Below are 15,591 nucleotides of genomic sequence, written 5' to 3' on the forward strand. Positions count from 1 at the left end.
TTAGTATCTATTGATTTTAACTGCTTGGAACGGTAGCATTATCTGAGTCACTTTTACCTTTAATGCAGCTTTTATCCTGTACAGCCCTTTGGTCAACCTCGGTTGTTTTTTAAATGTGCTCTATAAATAAAGTTTGAGTTGAGTTGAGTTGAGTTGAGGATGTAATGAAGAACTCACAAAAACCAAACCGTGCTTCTGAGTCAACTACTTTTGATCCAATGAAAAAAGCGTTCCGCATACCAAGGAGCTGTAATTCTTAAAATCTTAATCCAATAAAATTTGAAATTTCACACCTTAATCCAGTATTCACAAAAAATGCACTAGTCCAAATATTTCTGGGCCCAACTTTCCAAAAACAATTTTGACTGTGCATTACTGTGTTTTGTCCAGTGCCTTTTTGAGCACATGAAATCAATTTTTTTTCCCCAACACATTTATTTTCTGCTTTTTAGATAGATTTTAGATGTTTTGATAGTGAATTACTCTTCAAATGTTATTCTCCACTCAATTTATATATTTGTTATTTCTACACTGTGATTATTTGTTTAGGAATTTTGTTCACATTTACGAACTGGATGAATATGTTTCAAAGTTTAGTTAGGGAACTGTAAGTGAAAGACAATAAACCTCCAGCTGATAAACCTCATTCATAATTTTTTCACTCACTTCTTTATTAGGCGTCCTGTGACTTCTGCAGCTACTAATCATGCATTTGTCCTTTGTTCGAGGAATAAATATAGCCAGTAGAGTGATTTCTGTTCAGAAATCACTCTACTGGCTATATTTATTCCTCATGAGGTTGTTTGGTTTCTACTAATGCTTCTCGTATTACAGACACTTAACTATTTCTTATGTTCTTATTCAGCAACCAATAATTCAAATTCTCCCTTAAAAACAAAGTCTTCCTAACATTAATCGGCCTCAGCAGCTTACCCAAACACCCACACAAATACTGCTAAAATACCTTCTTTACAGAAGAGCTGATGGCTGTGTGTATCTGTATGAATGTAATCAGAATTCCCAGCTGTTGGAGAAAGAATTGAAGTACAGCAGAGATGCGGATGAATGAGAAATTGAAATAGCAGGAAGGGAATAAAATGCATGAACATCTTTTGTCTGGAAACATGTATTATTTGGATGAGGGGGGGCTCTTATGTCACACCTTTCCTCACTTTGCTCTCTTTTTCCCCGTTTAATTTCTCAAATGATATTATGTACATTTGGCATTATTGTTGTTGTTAACTTGTGTTTCCCTGTTCCAACAGGTATCCTTTGAATGGTGTTAAGGTGTTTGTTTGTCGCCTCTTTTCTCAAACCCCAGCTTTTCTCAAACCCTTCCTGAGTCTGGTTCTGCCAGAGGTTTCTTCCTGTTAAAGCTGCAGTCTGCAACTCTTTTTCAAGCATAATGCCTGGAACTGTCCGGGGATTCTGAAAGTAGTACATTAAATACCCCAATACAAAAAAAAATGAGTTCTCTAGGTCCCCTATATGTCTCGCTAGGTCCCTCCAAAGCCAGCAGGTTTGTTTACAAAATTGCAGACCGGACCGGTAAAAGGTAACCAATCAGGTTACGAGCTGGGCTCTGCTGCCTGTCAATCACCGATTGTGCACACGCGATACAAGGTAGGCTCGTCCCCACGCTTATTTATCTAGACTATTGAACTTCATTACGGGCTTGTCTACTTACTGTGTCTTCCATGATCGCAAATGACAGGTGAGTTGATGAATGAGGAGTCGTGTAAGCGCATCTGGCGTGCACGTCTACGTGCACGAGTTCTCATGTGTTTTGATGGGGCGGGACAGGAAGTTGAATAACTTTTTATTTTTCGGTTAAAAAATAAGCATTTCTTGCATTTTGCGACTACGGAGGTCACCGTTTTCAACTTCAAGCGTTCTGATAGATCATGTAAACTCTTAAAATGCCAAAAAGTAGGACTTTACGTATGACAACAACAAATCCTGCAGACTGCAGCTTTAAAAGGGAGTCGTTCCTTTCCACAGTCGCCTCTATCCAATTGGAATTGAATTGGACTATATTATTGAAGTGCCTTGAGATGACATTTGTTGTAATTTGGCGCTATATAAATAAAACTGAATTGAATTGAATTATTTACTGAATGCCCTGTTTGAAATTGTGAAAGAGTTTAATATCAGTGAGGACTACAGAGAAGAGTTTTATAATGAATTTACTATAGAAATGTAGAAATGTTTTTCTAGCCTGAAATCATTTTTAAAAAGGCAGCAACTCTTTCACATTGTTTTATAATTTCTGATGCACTTGTTAAATCTCTCTTTTTTTAATTGAATTGGAAAATGGTTTCAGCAAGACCTGAGCTAAACACTCCGGAACTGTGTTGAGTTACTTTCAATTAAAGTTGATTTCTAATTGCTTACAATGGCAAAATAATTTCAGCTGGTCGTTGGGACCCAAGGGAATGTCCAATGGCACATTATGAATGGTGCTAGTGAGAGCAAATGATGACAGTAAATACATGCAACAATTCACCTTGTGGGGTCTTTGGTCTCAGAGAGGATTTCCAGTAGTTCTTCATTGGAGAGGAAGAAGAACCGAGGAAAATAGAGACGTTTCTTCTCCAAGTAGTTATTAAGACCTTTGAGGATCATTTCCAGAAACTCGTTGGACTGTTGTAGCTTCTCCAGCATCTTGTCGATGGCTATCACTGCCAAAACGTGCTTGTCCTACACCAGGATCAAAGAACAGTTTTTAAGACATTGGGAAGCCACAGAGACTGGAAATGTCATCATAATCAAATTAATAGTGCAACAAGTTAGTCAGAAACACATTCTTTCTTTTTTTGTTTCAGGAAAGCAAGCAGAGACATGCAGCAAAGGGCCCTGGGTCAGGAGTTGAACGTAGGTAAACCACAGCAAGGACTAACAACTTATGTACGAGGAACTCCCACTCAACTCGCTAAACTGCCCACCACCACCACCCCAACAAATTCAAATTTGACATAATTTACCGCTTAAAATGAGTTGAGCTCCATTCAGTCTTTCAAGCTATCAGTTTCAGGTACACTATTATGCTTCTAGAATAGATAACTAGCTCCTGAAGTCTTCACTCCAGCCATTTATGAAGCAAGGCCCAGTGGCCTAATGGATAAGGTATCAGCCTCTGAAGCTGAGAATTTTGAGTTCAAGTTCCACCTAGGTTGCTGTGTTATCATGTGTTCATATGTACTATTGCTAATCTCAGTTTTGGCATTACAGTAGTGGTGAAGGAGTTGATTCACACAGATTACATCAACAAGGTACCTGTTTTGGAACCTTTTTGTGTAGAGTTTGCATTTTCTTTCTGTGCCTGCATTAAATAATCACCAGTTACCCTAACATTTCAACCAAAAGAGTTATGGTTTGGGTCATTGGTGATTCTTAAATGGCCAAAGGTATGAGTAAGTGTTTGCATGGCTGTTTGGCTCTTTGTATTTGACATGTGATGGACTAATGATCTGTCAAGCTAGTTCCCTACTTCTCACCCAATGACAGCTGGGGTAGGTTCCAGCCCTTCATGACCCTGAACAAGGATGAAGTGTGTATACACAATGGACAGATGGATGACGTCAATGAAAAAACATCTTTTACACATTTATTTGCCAGACAGACATATTACCACACTAGAGAAGATTTGTGTTGCACTCACTGTATATGAGAAGCATATGTTTCAATTACATATTTTAATTATTATTCCAAAACATCAAGAAAAAGCTAAATAAAATGAAAATTTATTTGACATACATTGTGTTCATATGTTTCCAGCAATGATATTTTGTTACTGTTGCTTCAAATGTGACATTAGAAAGGTGCAATTTCTCCCTTTTGTAACATCCAACACAATGGGGGCCACATGTCCCAAAGTGGTCTGAAAATCTATAAAAGTAATAAGTAATTGCTAAGAATTATATAAAGAATTCACATCAGTGTCTATAAAATATTTCAGCTCTAATATATAATCTCATCCATGCACTTATCTCATATGCTCTGAAATTGTAACCCACAGGAAAAAAAATTTAATAAAATGTTTTTCTAATTTTAATGGAAGGACAGTGAATAGCTGAACTGTTCACATGAAAATGTTGGCCACTCTTCTACTAAATAAAGTAAAATGTAAGAAGAAATGAAGCTTCTTCTTTGCATGATGAAGCTCTAACATGAATATGGATGGCACAGGGAACTGTGTTTACAGACATTGATTTCTGTCCATGTCTCTTTACGTTGAGAAATATTATCTATAAATTGTAGATCGAGTTTTTTTTTAATTTGTTTTTGTTTAGTTTGTAGAATCTCTGCCCATCCTTACTTCTGAGAGACTCTGTCTCTCCAGGTGCTCTTTCTATGCCCAATCATAAGACAGACCAATCAACCTAATTAGTTGCACAATGTTCCTGAAGGTTACTCTTTTTAGTACCCCTTAATGTCAGCCTTTGTCTGCCATATCCAACTTTTCTGAGATGTGTTATTACCATCAAATTCAAGACGAGCAACTACATTTTATGAAATCGTAAAATGTCTCACTTTCAAAAAATATGTTTTTTAATCTTCTGAAGAGAATTGCATGTTAGTTTAAGAGATATGCAAGTCACAGCATTTTGTTTTATTTATATTTTACACTCCATCCTAACTTTTTTGAATTGTGGTTGTATATTGCTTTGTAATCATCATCACAATACGATCGCTCTTCATTTCTTATCATAACTAAATTGAAGATAGTGTTGCCTCATTCAAAAAGGTACTCATTTTATTTCTTTTATTTCTTTTTTTTCAGGCAATAATCAGTAGAGGATACTGACGATTCAATAACTGGAATGTTTCAAAAGCTAAATTAAATAATCAAGTTTAATAGCTAAGACATAGCAGATGATACACAGACAAAAAGTCTTACTTGATTGCATTTCAAAGGGTATACAATTATTCCATCTAAGAGTGTCTGACTGTTATAAATTGATTCTATCCTTTCATAAATGTCATCATACTTGTCATTTTGGTCCATTCTTTAAGAGGACAATGTAATAATAGGTCTAATTTTATATTCACTGTGCCAGCGGGAAGCTATTCATGAGCACACTGAATGGATAACATGGTATTATGTGTGATAATGTAGTTTTTATGCACCAAACAGATGGTTTCAGCAAAGAACAGGATGTGTTCACAGCTGATATAGCAGAGAAAACCCGTGAGGTAAAGGCAGCATTTTCTTTGCTCTTGATAGACAGACACTGTGAATTAAGGACAAAAAAGGCTTGTGTATTCATGGTAAATCCTGCAGAGTATTACATCTGCATGAGTGTAAATGTATCAGCTCAGGGGTGAACTGTTTCTCCATTCCTCTGCTCATTACAGGGGGCATGATTGTGGTGTGTAGCATAATTTAAAAAGAAAAGAAAAGGCTCATTAAAGTAAATCTTTTTAACGTATTTTGTCATTTTCATCCACAACTGTGCTTGCAATAGTGGCTAAAAGCCAACAGATTTTAATAAACGTGCAGGAGGTTCTGGGGGACATGAGGTGCCGGAAGATCAGTGAATCTTGAGCACCTCCCAGTGGTTGATCTGATGACAACAGCCGAAGCAAAAAATTGATCATTCCCGATGTGTTGGTAAGAGAGCTGAACACTGGCCTGCCTTTTTGCTCACACAGTTCAGTTCTAGTATGTAGGGGAGATGATTCTAATTTCATGCACTGCTGACCAATGCCATGGACGAAATGTAGGGATGTGTTGTTTGTCAGCTTCTGATGCAGTACAAGCCTATATGCAGAGGCCTTTCTTTATAACTGGTGTACGCTGTATGGAGAATTAGAATCATTATTAATTATTATTAAAAAAACACACCAAATCTGAAATGATGTATGAGGATCTGAGTGCAAATCATTGTAATCTAAAAGTATAGGTTTCCTGTCATAGGTTTCCTAAATTGTCTTTGTTTTTTTAAATTGTTTTCACATTTGTCTAGGTACCTAACTTACCGCACTTACTCTAGCACTAGTTATGCTCTTAGCTGTTTTTTTTTGGAAGGAAATGCACTTGTGATTTCTTGTGACCTGAAGTTCTTTTGCCTACCGATGTGGAACACACTTATTGTAAGTTGCTTTGGATAAAAGCGTCTGCAAAATTACAGTAATGTAATGTAATGTAATGTAATGTAATGTCATAAGCTAAAGTTGAAAAAAGATGTAACAATTGAGAGTTGAAAGTATGCGCTTACTGAAAGTAATGAAAGCCATTACTGAAAGAATGAAAACTTAAGAAATCTACTTATATTCCACTAACTAACAGTGAGTGAGCACAAATACAATTGTAAAAAAAAAAAGTACCACCATTTGCACCTACATACTTGATAACAGCTCACAGTAGTCTAGACAGTACGCATGCACACCACGAAGTGTAGGCTTTCTGTCCCTCTGTGACCTCATTTTCTTTGTGGCCCCATATACTCATGCCCCTTCCAGACAAAATCCATAATTTCTATTTGATGGTGCAGTCAGGCCGGGCTTTCTGGAGGACACTGCCTGAAATTGATGTGTCTCATTTCAGGTCTACTGAGGATGCCAATTACCCTTTGGAAACTCTTTGAAGATGCTGGTGCAACACACTTTCTTTCTCGTTCTGTTGTTTTGTCTTGTTCTCCCCTCTCTGACTGATTCACTCGTTTCTCTTTCCCTTTGTCTAAATACTCCTACTGTCGTCGACTGTATTTCTCAGCAGTTCCTCTTTTCCTCCACGTTTCACTCTCGCCATCTACTGGCTTTCTTCCCATTGTGCATGCTTGTGCGTATATATGTGTGTGTAGTCTCAACTGAGCAGATTAATGCTGGCATGGCTCAGAGTTGTGTGCTGAATTTAATGTGATTATAGTCGTTGGTCCTGGTTTCAGATAATTTTTACTCTAATTAATTAGAGAGAAAAAATAGAAAACAGCCATAATTCCAAGGATTAGGGCTTTGTGCAATCAGTGTATCGATAAAAACTTTTAAATGTATTCCTGTATCACAAATATTTTTATAGACTTGGATTTGACGATTAAAAGAAAAAAACACAATAACAGAATTTGTAGAATCTGTACCCTAAACATTTAAGCCCTGTTCGCATATGAGGTACACATGAACTGCATCAGTTAGTTAAAGTGATGGCATTCACTTATTCAGACATTGGTCACTTTTCCACTACTGCTCCTCAACTCTCATTCAGACATTTCTATGAAAGTGACAATAAATAGCCTCTGTGTGCTACTGTGTATTTTATTCACATAAAGTAAGATATGACATAAAAATCTTAATAGTTTTTTCACAACAACACATTGCCATAACAATTCATGTTAACTTATTGCATGCCAAGTGACACTGGCTGTATAACACAGCAGCTGCGGATGAAAACAGCAGGAAAAACTACTTTTCTAATTGTTGGAGCTTGTTAAACAGTCAATGTTATTCTTGTGAGAGTTTAATTGCACTAAAGTAACAGAGCAGTTGTTATCAACTGGAGAAGAAAAAAAAATTATTTTTATTTTAACTTCGCCTGAGGGCTTCCTCTCCATTCTAATCTGCTATTTCTAAGGTGTGTCTATAGTTACAGTTTTCTTATAATAATATGATGATGATTTTGACTTAATAAATAAATAAATACAATCAAAATCAGCCCAGAAAATAACCCAGATAAAGTTCTAGATTTCTCCTTTTGTTAGGTGACTATACACAAATCCCCCTGAGGAGCTAATCTTTTTACCCATGTTCTATTACAGAGCTGTGGTTATTAAAAAAGAAAAAAAAAGGAGAAGGAAATCAAACAACTTACCTGGGACACTTGTTTTATTGTTTCTCTCCATGTTTTGTCAACAGTTGTGAAACGGCGTCCCTCCTCAGGCATCTGAATCATAATGTCTGGGGAGCTAAATATGGGCTCCAGGTAAAGCCAGGTGGACTGCACCTTAAGCCATTCATCCAGGATCTCTTGGAGAAGCAGCAACTTGCCCTCCCATTCACTAAGGTGAATCACAAAAAACAATGATATAAATGATTGTACTCTAAGCTGTGTATTTGTTTCAACTTGTATTTAATACCAGGTATCAATTTGAGTTCACTAGCTGAGTTGTAAAGAAATTGGGTTGTAAAAACATTTTAACAAAGTAATTTCATCATGGTGGTTTCATCTTCGCCCAACCATGAATCCAGATAATAACATTACAGAGTTTTAATGTGATGTTGCAAAATGATAGATATCGTCTTACCAGCCCAGCAGTCAGTAAATAACAGTGCCAACAGATTGTGGATCAGCAGTGATGGAGAGGTATTTTTTTTTTCCCACATGTGACTACATGTGCTATGAATATGAATATCAAGCAGCTCTTCTTGTGTCTTACCAAATTTCCTCCTCAAAAGGCTTAATGAAGGGTGATCCCCTCATGGTTTGTGTCTTCACAATGTGGTCATCCAACAGCATCTGCACTTCATCAACAGATGACAGGATGGAGGTGCCAGTTTCTCGATAGGCCAGGAGGCTGAACTCCATGTCATGCCACTCGCTGGCCATTTTCTCCATGGCCTTTTCAAGCGAGTACTCCTTGCCGGCCGCCTCACTGATGCCTTCAAAGCTGCTCAGGTGCTGTTCCAGACCCATAGACAAGAAGCGAGCCATGCATGCCTGGCCATCAACTGGGTGCAGGGAAATGTCAGCTAACTTAGACATGGCATCCCAGTGGCGTGTGCGCAGGCCCGGGTTGCACAGTACCTGTGAAAAAAGAAAGAACGGTAGAAAAAAATATTTTAGGCATGCAGACTTTTAAATTCAAATAATTAGATGTTAGGTAAGAGGAAGGACTAAATCTTTTTCTGACGGTCTGACCTGCACCATAGGAATGTGCTTCTTAAAGTCCTCCACCTGAGCCTTTATAGTGGTGGCTATTTTCAAGGCACTCGGTAGCTCACTGAAGCCTTTCTCTAGCTTGTATAGAGTGCGCCAATAGTTGCCAACATCGCCTTCCACCTATATAGGTAGAGATTTTTTATTTTTGATTAAAACAACATAAGAAGATATCTTAATATTCAATACAATAAAACAAACTATTGTTATTTAAATTCAAATTCACATTAACTTACAGTCTTAGAACTTAGAAACTCTATATACAAAAAATATCATCTACTTTAAACCATCTCTGTATATCCAGCTGTATATCTAGCTAACTGCTTAAATGTGACTGCTGACAAGTTACTACATGAAAAATACTGAGACAAATACTGAGAGAATAACAGGGAACATCGATGTGAATGTGATAGAATTGAAGACGGATACAAATACATCGACCTCCAACAGATAAACAGAACAAACCAGTCTGACAAACCTAAAGGTATAAAGATAAAAGCAAGTCTATTTAAGGGTAATTAAACAGGCGGGACTCGTTAAGTTGTTCTGAGAGTCTGTGTCAGGGTGTTCAGGATGGTTGCTAAGCATTTGCTATTGTTTTAGTTCTGGTTGCTCTTGCAGCACCAAGTAGTTGCCACTGTATTTCAGCTGTTTGCTAGCTTGTTGTTGTGTGGCTCCAAAGGTGATTGCTATGGTCTCTTAAACTGTTACTATGGTATTTCTAGGAAGCTGCTAGGATAAATGAGAAAGGGTTGCTTGGGTGAATGGCTTTCAGACTGGAATATGTTTGAAGTGGTCACAAAGGTACTGAACGTCAAATAATTTTCCGCTCTTTTTTACCTTGTCCGGGTTCACATTGGAAAGTGGCCCATGGAGCCACCGCTCGTATTGACTTAGGAAATTGGTGGCTGTCTCATAGAGGCGCAGAAATGGAGTCAACTGGTCCTGGATTTTTTTACGTTGTGGATACTGGGACACAGGCCAGCTGAAGGCCTCCTCTTCGAGATTGAAATCATCAATCTTTTCAGAGTGGAGGGAAGGTTGGATAACATAAGAGTGAAGAAAAAAGAAATAAAAAAAAGACATTAAATGAAATGATGGATGGGAAAAAAAGATGTGTGCCAATGCATGAATAACACATGGTAAACAGATGATGAAGTCTTCTGCAACTCCAGTGACTCCATTCAAATCCAATGCTGCCCTCTAGGGATTAAAGATTTAAAAATGTCTATATTCACCTTCAAATTAAATACAATCATCCGTTACACAATCAACATATATATTACACTCCAAATATGCACACAATCCTATAAACTCTTTCTGCATAATTTAGTTCCAGTACTTTATTCAGCAGAGGTTTTTTTGTTTTACTATATATCTTAAGCTATAAAGTCATGACATACCTTTTCCATGGCTAACTCCAGTTTTGCATTGAGGGCCTGTGCTTTCTTCAAATATTTGCTGAGATCAGACAGATCACCAAAACCAAGAAACTCCTCCATCTGTATACTGTAGCTCTCCAGTTCTTCCAAGAATCGCTCACGGCACAACTGGAATGAGTGCAATACAAATGGATGCTTTCTGTTTTCAAGCACCTTTTCATCACCTTTTGGTTGATTTTTACCTTTACTTAATCTACTCAACTGGTTAGTTCTACAGTTTAGAAGCTTAAACTGAAAGAAAATAGTTTGATTGAAATACATTTTGTATATTAAGAATACCACAGACCTTCAGGCCACTTTGGTACAGCTCTGTCTTTTCATTAATTATCTGCTGGTGCCCCTTAAATATCGATGGCATACGTTGAAACCACTGAACGGTCTGTGAGTTGAGCTCCATGTCCACTGATGAGAGGGTCACAAAGTCCATCACGGAACACAGCTGTATGTTAGAGTTTGCCAGTCTTTGCTTCAGGAGAGGCATCTCTGTAGTCCACACCTTATTAATGTAGACCTGCATGGGGCACATGGCAACCATGGACACACTGGAGAAGTTCTTAAATTTACATGGATGACATAATATCTTTTTTAAAAATCAAATGTAGAGCTAGTTAGCAGGTCTGAAAAGATTCAAAGCCAGCCCAGGCTTTCTGTAGCCTCAAGTATAGGTCACCCAAGGGTCCAATTAGAGGCAGCATCCCAAATCAAAGGAATGAAATAATATTGTAAATTAACTGACTAGATTTCGAATGAGAAATGCAATCTGAATGCAAAGTATCTATTGTTAAGATGGAACAATTGTCTGTGGAATAACGCATCAAGCTGGGTAGTGAGATTAGACTTTATCGAAGTCACCTTAAGTTCCATCAGTTGCTGAGTATCAGGCGGTGTGCTCAGTGCCTTCACAGAAATACTCTCAAATTCATTACAGAGCCTGAGAGAAAAAGAGAGAGTTATTATTTGAGTGAAATACCAGAAGGATTTAATTCTGTCTCAAACCTAAAAAGCTAAAGCTTTCCATTTTCTATGACAGAAGCCACCTTTTGCATATTTCAGTTGTTATCAAACAGACATTTCTATTAGGCCATGTCAGAAGTTTTTTTTTTTTTAATACTGTCACTTACATAAATTAATTTCTTTTTTTTTTGTATTGCTGTGAAGAGACTGCAGTCTGCTATTGTCACGAATGAAGAAATGAAAACCAACTCACGCCTTGTTAACTTCCTGGTGGTCATGCAGCATCCGTGAGGCCAGTTTTTGCTGGAGCTCTTGAGCACGCTTCACAAGAGAGTGGATGAGCTTATGGGACTGGACCTCAAACAGACCAAGCTTTACCACCTAAAATTCCACAATATTAGTCATTAACAAAAAACAACAACAGTACAACTTTTCCAACAAACTATTTTATGAATTGAAGAAGTACTGCTATTGGGATGATTTCTGTTAGGTAAAGTGCTGCTTCTCACAAGATAACTTTAGATGGGGAATAATCATTATGAGTTGAATTAGAAATTGTTTGCATCTAACACAGATTTTAATTCTTCCAATCATCCTGGGTTGATAAATTACATAATTTACCTTGCATGGCGTGTACTGGATCTGGTGAGCAAGCTGCCGGTAGTGCATCGCCTCTGCCATGATATCCTGGAAGGAGTGCTGTTCACTGAGGAACAGCTCCACATCTTCCTCTGCTTGCTTGGATACCAATGGAGTGTATTTATCATACTCGTGGACATACTCCTTGGGCCTGACACACTCAGCCCAGAACACCCTGCGCACTTCCTCCTGCTGGGCCTGAAGGATCTCTGGAAGGATGATGGGTCTCAGGTTGTTTCCAAGCTGGGAGTCTGGCTGTGAAGTCAGGGACTAACTTAGGCAAAGGCTAAATGTATTCTTGAGGCATAAAAGTAGATTGTGGATGTCAACTAGCACCACAGTAGGAGAAATCTTAGATCAATCCACAAAATGTGCTATAAAATAATGCGCTATGTAATGGTAGCAATGTAAGAGATTGTTGTGCATTTTTCATGTTAAATGGAAACCAAACATTGTTTCAGTATTTTGGCATCGGACTGCATAAGTTCTAGGAAGGTGAACTAAATGTATACTTACCCAGTCATGGTAGAGTTTGGTTTCAATACGAGGTACCATGCCGATAGACCTGAGCATTAACTCATAGACATGAAGGAGGGCCTCCTCATACATTTTAAGGTCAGGCTCAAACTTGATCTCATTGTTCTCTAAGATCAAATGCAGAACAAAGCCTGGACGTCCACTGGTTCTGTCTGAGCACTAAACGGTGGAGAGCAATTAAAAAAATATATAAATGCACGAGTTTTCCCCAGCCCATTTTGTTCCATCTTTTTAAACCATTCTGGCCTGAAGATCTTCCTCCTACCAGGTCCTGAGAAATGAGATGTGTATAGTCTCTCAATGAATCTATGGCAAGATTCTGCAGCTGGTAAGTCATCAGTGCAGCTACACAGTTGAGGAAAGATTTCAGTTTGGCCAATTTGCTGAATGAAGGCACCAATTTGCGCATGGAGCCCTGGTGGTAAATGTTTTGTACTTGTGGAACCCAACTGAAACAGAAAACAAAATCATAATTAAAAAGAGATTGTCAAATTTTAAATATAACATTAAAAAAAAATTATTCAGCAAGATTAGTGTTGAAGATCAACTGACTTCTTCACGGTTGCTAGGCGCTGGCCTTATCGGCAGCAAGTCTGTGTAGCTCTCAATTTTTTTCGTTGTTTATATGATTATATGTAATTTCTAATTATTAGTTTTTATCTGCTCACCAGAGCATTACATTTGGAGGGGAACACTTGCTGATAATACTCATGTAAATTGTCTCCTATAGTTGGGACTTTAAGATACAGCAAGAGACTCGTTTTACAGTTCTGAAGAAAACAAATTCAAAGAACATATTTTTGGATTGAAAGCGCTTTTTGAACAGAAAGTAGAAATCTTTGTGTTGGAAAGAATTGCTGAGCTCCATTCAATATCTGTACATTAAATCTTCACAAAAAATGTTGTTTCAGACTGTGATTTACCTTTGTGCTGGTGTGTTGGTGTGGACTGATAACGTGGACTTACTTTTTGAGGAGGATGTCTTTGGCATTATCGACATGTTGGGTGACAATTTGCCGAAACTCAGAGAGCTCAATAGATTTGTCGCTTCTGTGGAACTCGTCTACATCTACCAGACGAAGATTTCTGCAAGCAGGTAATCCAGGAGGGTGAGACAACAGGCTGAATAAGGATCTACACCAACTTCTCAATATTACCCTTTTGATGAGATGATGTAATAAAGTAGAGCAAAAATCTTTAGAAAATCCACACAATATTTTGGAGAACATATATATATATATATATATATATATATATATATATATATACATATGAATAGAATAGATAGCAAAAAGAGAGGAATTTACATACTTGTAAAAGGTGTGCCAAAGAAACAGCACTTGTCGCAATGTGGGATTGCAACAGTGAAGGTTCTCATTCATCCTTTTTTGTGATTGGACAAATGATCTTTGCCATGGTTTTGGAATAATTTCCACTCTGACAGGGAAAGATAACAGAAGAAATGTAAAGATGGTACTTTTTTACCCTCAAATTAATACTAAACACACTGTTTATAACTTCATCCAGTGACTGCTTATTACAACCCCTTGCGCAAAGAAAAACTAGAAATCTCAATATGACCTGGTCATTAGAGCTTTTTCTCCTCAGTATAGTACATGCAACCAGAGGCTCTGCTTACTTCTCACATGGCAAACATGCCAATTTAGATGACTTACTCAAGTCTGTGAGAAGGTAAAATTTTCACTTTGTCCTTGTCACTTCTTCTTGGATCACCGTGTTTATACGTCACTATAATCAAACATAAAGACAATCAGTTAAATCGATTCTATTACTAAGTCATAACTTTCAGGTAAAATACAATCAAGAATTAATATTATTTCAAATGAGTCAAGAAAATTATAAAAATAATTTAGTAGTTAGGCTATTTTGTTCATTTTACGATTGATGTGTGGGTCTCAAAGGGTGCAAGTGGTTTTTGTAAGTTATAATGCTTGCTTCTGATAAAAGCTTGTGGCTTTAAATGTAATATATAATAAATACATATTGCTGTTTTGACGCTGAGCAAATAGTCTTCCTTGATCTCATCAACCAGCAGCTCCAGGGCTGTGCTCAGGCTCTTCAAGTTGGTGGGGACCTGTTCCTGAATCCTCTTCAGACAAGAATCCGGCAGAGGAGCCACATTCTCCAGATCAATTCCCCTCTGGAAGTAATCGTTATATATCTGAAAGGACAGATTATCATGTTCAGTGGCAGTAGTAACATTTAAAATAACTACTTAGGTGATACTGGATGATGGAGAAATATATGTCAATCCAAGGCCTAAAAAAGTGTGAAAATATTCAGATCTGAATTTTAAATTTCCCCCACAGGGGATAAATAAAATATTTTCTATTCTATCTATCTTTATTTCCTAATGGTACTGTACAGAAGATAAACCCATGAGGGCATGTTAAAATAATCAAATATATGTACAGAAAGTTAAAAAAAATCTGATTAAAAATGTATGTGTCTTTAAAGTTTAAAGAAATATGTCAAAATGTATTTTAAAACTGAGAAAAAAACTGCATTAAAAAAAATAAAATCACCTCACAACTGCAACCATTAGGTTACTGTATGGCTTCTGTTTCATTTAAGTGTAATGTCTTTATCATGGGCAAGGGGCTTGTGATAGAATGTGTAGTATTGATTGTGCACTGCATTTTACCATTTCATGGTTAGTCTTTGTGGTGTAGTCGTTGCAGTCTTCCTCCTCCTGTTGGCTAGAAAGGAACACACACTGTGCAAAATAGAACTGACTATAAGAAAGACGCAGTGCTTTGTTTTAGTTGCGGTTTCCAGTAGTAACTTGCTGGGAAACTTTATTCTAATAGACTAAACTATATCTCATTTACTGTACTTGAGTGGTAAGCTGTACAGCCATGAAAACAGTATCACTGGTATAGAGGTGAATTTATACGTTGTCACGGTAATCAGATAAATCATCTTAATGTAATATAAAAGCAACCCAACTTACCCAATCAATGAAATAAGACCTTTAGGGAGATCACTGTGCTGTGCACTACAATGCTTGGAGGCCCCGGGGACTGGCACTGCCATTCGGCTTTTGTTCTGGGCTCCTCTATAACTTTGACCTGGGCCACTCATCACATCTCCTTCAGCACATAAGAAACAGCTTGGTCAAAATAT

The 15,591-nt window shown here is 37.5% G+C and overlaps 1 protein-coding gene across 1 annotated transcript in view; it reads right to left on the minus strand.

The window, feature by feature from the left end:
• The window catches only part of dnah7 (dynein, axonemal, heavy chain 7), a 92,543-nt gene extending 76,994 nt beyond the window's left edge, over nt 1–15,549 (minus strand). Inside the window, exons 1-18 of the mRNA XM_075480439.1 lie at nt 15,419–15,549; nt 15,110–15,164; nt 14,446–14,626; nt 14,121–14,193; nt 13,756–13,881; nt 13,411–13,530; nt 12,710–12,893; nt 12,424–12,603; nt 11,890–12,162; nt 11,522–11,649; nt 11,167–11,245; nt 10,601–10,825; nt 10,276–10,422; nt 9,713–9,892; nt 8,855–8,995; nt 8,373–8,740; nt 7,808–7,994; nt 2,507–2,700 (exon numbers count right to left, since the gene is read on the minus strand). Coding sequence (XP_075336554.1) covers nt 2,507–2,700; nt 7,808–7,994; nt 8,373–8,740; nt 8,855–8,995; nt 9,713–9,892; nt 10,276–10,422; nt 10,601–10,825; nt 11,167–11,245; nt 11,522–11,649; nt 11,890–12,162; nt 12,424–12,603; nt 12,710–12,893; nt 13,411–13,530; nt 13,756–13,881; nt 14,121–14,193; nt 14,446–14,626; nt 15,110–15,164; nt 15,419–15,549 — 2,972 coding nt within the window. The remainder of the gene's footprint in view (nt 1–2,506; nt 2,701–7,807; nt 7,995–8,372; nt 8,741–8,854; nt 8,996–9,712; nt 9,893–10,275; nt 10,423–10,600; nt 10,826–11,166; nt 11,246–11,521; nt 11,650–11,889; nt 12,163–12,423; nt 12,604–12,709; nt 12,894–13,410; nt 13,531–13,755; nt 13,882–14,120; nt 14,194–14,445; nt 14,627–15,109; nt 15,165–15,418) is intronic.
• Between the last annotated feature and the right edge of the window lie 42 nt (nt 15,550–15,591).

The sequence above is a fragment of the Odontesthes bonariensis genome, chromosome 12 (assembly GCF_027942865.1).
Source record: "Odontesthes bonariensis isolate fOdoBon6 chromosome 12, fOdoBon6.hap1, whole genome shotgun sequence".
Lineage (NCBI taxonomy): Eukaryota > Metazoa > Chordata > Actinopteri > Atheriniformes > Atherinopsidae > Odontesthes > Odontesthes bonariensis.